Raw genomic sequence first — 7500 nt, 5'->3', positions numbered from 1 at the left:
CAGGGGCGCGAACGGGAGCGTACTTACACTGAACTGCAAACGAGGCCAGCAGGGCGGCAGTGTTGTGGGCGCAAGGCAGCCTGTGGAAACAAACAAACGCGTAGCACGCGAGTCAGCGACAGGCCCCGTGTGTTCGAACATCCTCCTGAGACGCGGCAGAATAAAAAAAACTTTCTTTTCTTTGACAGGTGTCTTGGATGACAAATAACATTTGGCAAATAAAATATTGTCAAAAATATTATTTATTTCACTAGATCAACTAGATTTATTTCTCTAAACAGGTTTCGACAAAGCAGAATATATGGCTCCTGAGATTAACAACAGCAACAGTAAAGCCAGGCAAGGGGATTGGCAGAGGCCGTGCGAGAACCGCTCACCTTCCACTGAGAACGTCCTGTTTGATCTGCAGGAAATACTGGTACCTGCAAGAGAGGGAAACGGCACATTTGGAGGGGAGACAGCGACACGAGCATTAAGCAGCAGCTCAGGTGACGCAGGCTAACTCTCCATGTACCGCTAGCAGAGAGAGCGATCGGGCAGTAAGAATCGCGCAGCTCGGTAAACGCAGCCCTTGCAGGGCTAGCCGATGCTCGGAGCTGCTCGTACAGGTGAGAGGACGGCACTCTGAGTCAGGGCGATACCCGGGTCTTATTCGAGCGCGCCGGCCGCGGCGGCTCCTCTCCCGCGCGCTAACGACCCCGCTTAGCGAGCGCGCTCCGGTAATCCCGCCTCTCCGCCTTCAGCGCCCCCCGCCGGAGTCACCTCGACGGAGTGTAAATTTCGGCGACGGGCGGCGAGGCTTCCCCTTCGGAGCGGCCTGTGCGGGGAGGAGCCGGCCGCCGGGCGAGGAGCTCGCGCAGGACCGCCGCTTTTTGGGCCTCGCGGGCCTTCCCGGTTTCCGGGGAACCGGAGGAGAAATAGCGCAGGCGGCAACTGCCATTTTAAGCGAATCTTTCCCCAGCAACCACCCCCCCCCCCCCCCCACCCTAAGAGCGTGGGCCGCGTTCTCAATTTTACAGACAAAAAACGAAAGCAGGTCCCTAAAGATACGGAACCGCGATTCGGCCCCTGGACGAAGAGGGAGAGGCACCGGGAGATGCGGCTCGCCGCCGCTGACCGAACGCGCTCCGCCCTCCGATCGCTTCGGCTCAGGCCTTTTTTTATCTTTATCGAGTTTCCCCGGCCGGTTTCACTTAATCTAACGCCGCGGCGGGATCGTCTTTCGGCGAAAGGGAAAGCGTTTTAATTTGGCTGCCGTGTCAGAGAGGGGCGGGGGGCGGGGCGGGTGTCAGGCTACGCGCTTTGTTATCGGATTAAGGCGGGAAAACGGCGGCTCTCGGCGCGGCGGGTCCTCAGGGGCGGGGGGGGCCGGCAGGGGGCAGGGGGCGGGGGGTGCGGCGGTGTCAGCTATCGACTCCGCTCCCGCTCTTAATTGGCCGATTAAACAAACGAGCGGCCCGGCGTGGGTGACAGGTCGCGGCGTTTGATCTTCAGTAAGCGGACGTGCGGGGAGGGGGGTGGCGGGGCGGGGCGGGGCTTTTTCCCTGCAGCTCTCCTGCGTGAGGACCCCGGGGCGAAGCAGACCGTTCGCGTGCGGAAGGCCATCTCCCATGCGGTAGGTCACACAGTTATCATTTAACACACTTAACACTGCCGCTGCAGACGAATCCGCAGTTTTACAGAAAAAGGTCAAAGGGTGTTTGAAAATCAGACCCGCTGATAATTGTGTTGTTTGTTAGTATTGTGTTGTTTGTAGCCTGTATTGTGTGACTGCTTGTTTTTATTGTAACTATGGTGAATCCAAAGGCAAATTTCCACAAAAGTGGACAACAAAGTATCTATCTATCTAACTACCTATCTATCTAATGTGTAGCTGGACAACCCAAGCCTAAAGTGAGCAATAAAGAGGATTTATAAGTTAGTAAAGACACGGTTCGGACTCCGCGTCCTTTCTCAGGGCCTGTGCTTACCTTGTGTAATCTTCCTGAAGCTTATTCGGATCGCTAACGAAAAATTTGACTCTGAAATTCAAATTGTGAGGAGATCCTCCTAAAATGAAACCAACAGGCAGATTAGCATTCTGCTTAGCAAACAAAAAAATAAAATTATTGTTCAAATTACATGAAAAATTGACCTACTTTTTAATTGTTTTCTAATGGGTTTGTTTGGATCCAGCCACCTCTGTAAAATATTGATGCACAAAAAAATAAATCAATCAGAGTACAATTCCAAAGAACAAAAGACACAAATACAATAATACAACTGAATAATTCAATACACTGTGTTTTTGCCAAAAAGATTAACAACAGATATAAAATTCACTCCTGTAACTAAAGTATAATTAAAGATTTCAGTTCTTTAAAAATCCATTTTTTTAGATTGTAACCACCCTTAACACACTGCCCTAGGGGCCATGTCACAGTCCCATTACACTGCCCCAAGGGCCCTTATCACACTCCCATTACACTGCCCCAAGGGCCCTTATCACACTCCCATTACACTGCCCCAAGGGCCCTATCACACTCCCATTACACTGCCCCAAGGGCCCTTATCACAGTCCCATTACACTGCCCCAAGGGCCCTTATCACACTCCCACTACACTGCCCCAAGGGCCCTATCACACTCCCACTACACTGCCCCAAGGGCCCTTATCACACTCCCATTACACTGCCCCAAGGGTCCTTATCACACTCCCATTACACTGCCCCAAGGGTCCTTATCACACTCCCATTACACTGCCCCAAGGGCCCTTATCACAGTCCCATTACACTGCCCCAAGGTCCCTTATCACACTCCCATTACACTGCCCCAAGGGCCCTTATCACGCTCCCACTACACTGCCCCAAGAGCCCTTATCACACTCCCACTACACTGCCCCAAGGGTCCTTATCACAGTCCCATTACACTGCCCCAAGGGCCCTTATCACACTCCCATTACACTGCCCCAAGGGCCCTTATCACACTCCCATTACACTGCCCCAAGGGCCCTTATCACAGTCCCATTACACTGCCCCAAGGGCCCTTATCACACTCCCATTACACTGCCCCAAGGGTCCTTATCACGCTCCCACTACACTGCCCCAAGGGCCCTTATCACACTCCCACTACACTGCCCCAAGGGCCTTATCACACTCCTATTACACTGCCCCAAGGGTCCTTATCACAGTCCCATTACACTGCCCCAAGGGCCCTTATCACACTCCCATTACACTGCCCCAAGGGTCCTTATCACAGTCCCATTACACTGCCCCAAGGGTCCTTATCACAGTCCCACTACACTGCCCCAAGGGCCCTTATCACACTCCCATTACACTGCCCCAAGAGCCCTTATCACACTCCCACTACACTGCCCCAAGGGTCCTTATCACACTCCCATTACACTGCCCCAAGGGCCCTTATCACACTCCCATTACACTGCCCCAAGAGCCCTATCACACTCCCATTACACTGCCCCAAGGGTCCTTATCACGCTCCCACTACACTGCCCCAAGGGTCCTTATCACACTCCTATTACACTGCCCCAAGGGTCCTTATCACACTCCCATTACACTGCCCCAAGGGCCCTTATCACACTCCCATTACACTGCCCCAAGGGCCCTTATCACACTCCCATTACACTGCCCCAAGGGCCCTTATCACACTCCCATTACACTGCCCCAAGGGTCCTTATCACAGTCCCACTACACTGCCCCAAGGGCCCTTATCACACTCCCATTACACTGCCCCAAGGGTCCTTATCACAGTCCCATTACACTGCCCCAAGGGCCCTTATCACACTCCCATTACACTGCCCCAAGGGCCCTATCACACTCCCACTACACTGCCCCAAGGGTCCTTATCACACTCCCATTACACTGCCCCAAGGGCCCTTATCACACTCCCATTACACTGCCCCAAGGGCCCTATCACACTCCCACTACACTGCCCCAAGGGTCCTTATCACACTCCCATTACACTGCCCCAAGGGCCCTTATCACACTCCCATTACACTGCCCCAAGGGCCTTATCACACTCCTATTACACTCCCACTACACTGCCCCAAGGGTCCTTATCACACTCCCATTACACTGCCCCAAGGGCCTTATCACACTCCTATTACACTCCCACTACACTGCCCCAAGGGCCTTATCACACTCCTATTACACTGCCCCAAGGGCCCTTATCACACTCCCATTACACTGCCCCAAGGGTCCTTATCACACTGCCATTACACTGCCCCAAGGGCCCTTATCACAGTCCCATTACACTGCCCCAAGAGCCCTTATCACACTCCCACTACACTGCCCCAAGGGCCCTAATCACACTCCCATTACACTGCCCCAAGGGTCCTTATCACACTGCCATTACACTGCCCCAAGGGCCCTTATCACAGTCCCATTACACTGCCCCAAGAGCCCTTATCACACTCCCACTACACTGCCCCAAGGGCCCTAATCACACTCCCATTACACTGCCCCAAGGGCCCTAATCACACTCCCATTACACTGCCCTAAGGGGGCACAAGTACATTTTTACAAACCTTCATATCCTGTTAAATTGTTAAAATAATATGAACACATGCTTTTTTTTATCCAGTTCCATTACGGTTTCTCCACAAAGCCACAGAGTGGAGGTGGAAGTTCTCACCGGACTATCAGAGGAATCGTCGGCAAGCTGCAGCCCAAAGTAGTCCCTCTCCGTCAGCTCCAGGTGTTTGAAGACTACATCCAGCAGGACCTGTCCTTGATCGTGCTTCTGCAGAGCGCGCCGGACGGAGAGAGAAGAGGAGAGAAGAGAGAATCGCTTTTACCCACAAGCCCCCGTTACACCGCCACATCCTGTGTAGAACAGTTTCCACCACTTCACAAGCCCCACTCTACATCAGACGAAAACGTTTTATCTGCTTCGAATCTAAGGCGGAATTTGCCCCGAGGCGTGGTGCGGCGGGCCGGTGGAAGGCACGGCCATCTTAGGAGACAGGTTTCCGTGAGCTGTGAATTATGGGTAAATCTGTGTGACTGGAGCGTCTCGCTGGCAAACGCGAGCAGGCTCCGTAGCGTCCTCAGGACCTGCAGACTGCCGCTGCTGGCTAGCCGGGGCCGCTTAAAGGTGTCTACCAAAGGCCCATGCACAAGATAAAACACCAGCAGGCACAGGACGCTGAAGAGGGAAATTACTAAAGCCAGAGAGTTTAGACGAGATTTATGAGGATGTGAGAAACACAAACATACACACACACAGACGCACAAACACACACACCCAAGCACACATGCACACACACCCAAGCACACATGCACATAACTACACACGCATACAAAAACACACACACACAAGCTCACACATACAAGAGCACACACACGCCACAGACATACACACATACCAAAACACACACACACAAAAACAAATGTATACACGCGTGCACACATGCGCACACACACACACACACAGCTGTTGTGACCTGTAGTCTTACCCGCTACTACAGTGAATTAATACACTAGGTTAATTGGGTCATAAATTTAAAGCGATTTCGATCAATTAACTGACTGGCAGAAAATAAGACAACAGAGGAAAGCACTCCCCGGACAGAAAATCAATCGCTGCTTTAAACCGACCTCAAGTCAATCCTGACACGAGCGGCGGTTGTGGCTGCATCGCCTCTCGTGGTTATTAGACTGTAAGCATCCCAGCTGTGCACTCGCAAACTGCACCCTGATGCAATGGAACTGTGTCCATGGTGACGGGATCATGTGATCACCCCCCCAGGTAGCACATACGGCTACGAATGTGAACAAGACAGGTAAACACTGCACCCCCACCCCACTGGAGCTTAGAAGTCCTGATGAGAGCGGAGGGCTGAGCCGTGGAAAGGGGGGGGGGGTACCGTGGGGCCAACACACTGTGGAATATCTCATTCATGCATGCTAATGCTAATGCACGTGCGTCTCAATAACTCATCGTTCAGCCAGGGGGGAGGTGATGGGGGGGGGGGGGCTGAAGGTCCTGACCGAGCTCACGGTCCTCAGAGGGGCCTGGCGACGGAGCACTTAAAGGAAGGCACTGGGTGGAGACTCGAGGTCATTTATGCACGGTGGCAGAACTTGCGCCGGATGTAACATGATTGGTGTATCGCCCTAAAAGCATAGGGTTGAATATGTCATGAACATTTCATCCCACCTTAAAGGCTCTGCGTGTGCACCGAGGGCATAGTTAATGGTGGGGATAGGGGGTTGCATAGTGGTTGAGCTAGCCCGTGGAATGCTGGGTTTAAGGTAACGTACGGCATTTCAAAATGTGCATTTTACACCAATTCGCTTGCGTTCCGATACAAAATAAGTTCTTGCCATAATATACCAACTCACAGTAATAGCTCAATAAATGTTTTTTTGTACATTATTTTATTATGAAAGTTGTAACAGAATCAGGATAAAATAAGCTCAAAACAAATTAATGCCACACAGGGCGATAACAGAAAACCCAAGGAGCAGTTTCTGTTTTATTAACTCAAGTTGCGCAAGCTGCAGTGGCGAAGGCAGAAATACACTTTTGGGCCGGCCTGTGGGCAGGTTGACTAGGTAGGTTTTTTCAGAATACACTTTCCACAAGCGCAATGCCCACTCCATCGACCCAACTGTTCCAACTCCACCGCGTTACGGTAGTGCGAGAAACACAATTACGTAAATACGGGTTTTTTTAAAATCAATACCACAGAAAGACTACGTACAAAACAAGGACACCGCAAGCTTCAAATAAACCCAAACTACAAACGCAACACCCTACACTATCTGTGTGTCCAATCTTTACGTAATTAACAGGAACTAAACTGAACTAAAATTAGACCACTGAGAAAAATAATGAGACCAGCAAACTTAAACCCATACCATAAAACATCCGACAACATAGCATGCCCTCACACAGTCAGAAAGGCCAACAATTTTGTAAACAAACTTGCTATTTTACTTAAGACATCTCTAGTGACAAACATTAAAAACCTGTTAACATACAAGACATCACTTTTAGTAGCCTAATCACACTACAGTAACATTACCACAGCGGCCATGAAAAATGTAACTATATAATCCCAATTGACCAGTGACGGCTTGCCGTGGAGGAGGTAACGTATATTTAAAAAAAAAACTAATATGGAATGATTATTTCATATAATTTTTAAAAAAGAAGAAATATTCAATGTCCCCTTACAATTCACCAGAAATGACCGTTTCACAACACTACCAGGGAAGCGTGCTGTCACACCACCCCCCTCTTCTCACAGAGTTGCAGTTCTTGTGGTCTATGCATTTCAACACCTCCACCCCACCAAAATGATAACTAAAGCTGTGCCCCCGGTGTGCACGTATGTGCAACTGAGTGTATGTGCGTGTGTCTGTGCGAGACGTATAAATAAAACGTATTATTCACAATAAAATCATAAAAGTAACTCGAGAGCAGAAAGGAAAAACAGCTTAAAGACCACGCTGCTGTGACTTTCTCTCACGGTCACACACAGAGGGGTATTAAAAAAA

The 7500-nt window shown here is 50.6% G+C and overlaps 1 protein-coding gene across 2 annotated transcripts in view; it reads right to left on the bottom strand.

The window, feature by feature from the left end:
* ptpn4a (protein tyrosine phosphatase non-receptor type 4a) overlaps positions 1–7500 on the bottom strand; it is an 80043-nt gene that overhangs the window by 33965 nt on the left and 38578 nt on the right. For both annotated transcript variants that reach the window (XM_035409106.1, XM_035409105.1), the window contains exons 3-7: positions 4628–4735; positions 2139–2181; positions 1971–2049; positions 378–422; positions 28–80 (exon numbers count right to left, since the gene is read on the bottom strand). In XM_035409106.1, the coding sequence (XP_035264997.1) occupies positions 28–80; positions 378–422; positions 1971–2049; positions 2139–2181; positions 4628–4735 (328 nt within the window). The remainder of the gene's footprint in view (positions 1–27; positions 81–377; positions 423–1970; positions 2050–2138; positions 2182–4627; positions 4736–7500) is intronic.

The sequence above is a fragment of the Anguilla anguilla genome, chromosome 3 (genome assembly GCF_013347855.1).
Source record: "Anguilla anguilla isolate fAngAng1 chromosome 3, fAngAng1.pri, whole genome shotgun sequence".
Lineage (NCBI taxonomy): Eukaryota > Metazoa > Chordata > Actinopteri > Anguilliformes > Anguillidae > Anguilla > Anguilla anguilla.
The sequence above is the reverse complement of the archived record's forward strand: the minus strand, read 5'-3'. Positions and strand labels throughout refer to the sequence as shown.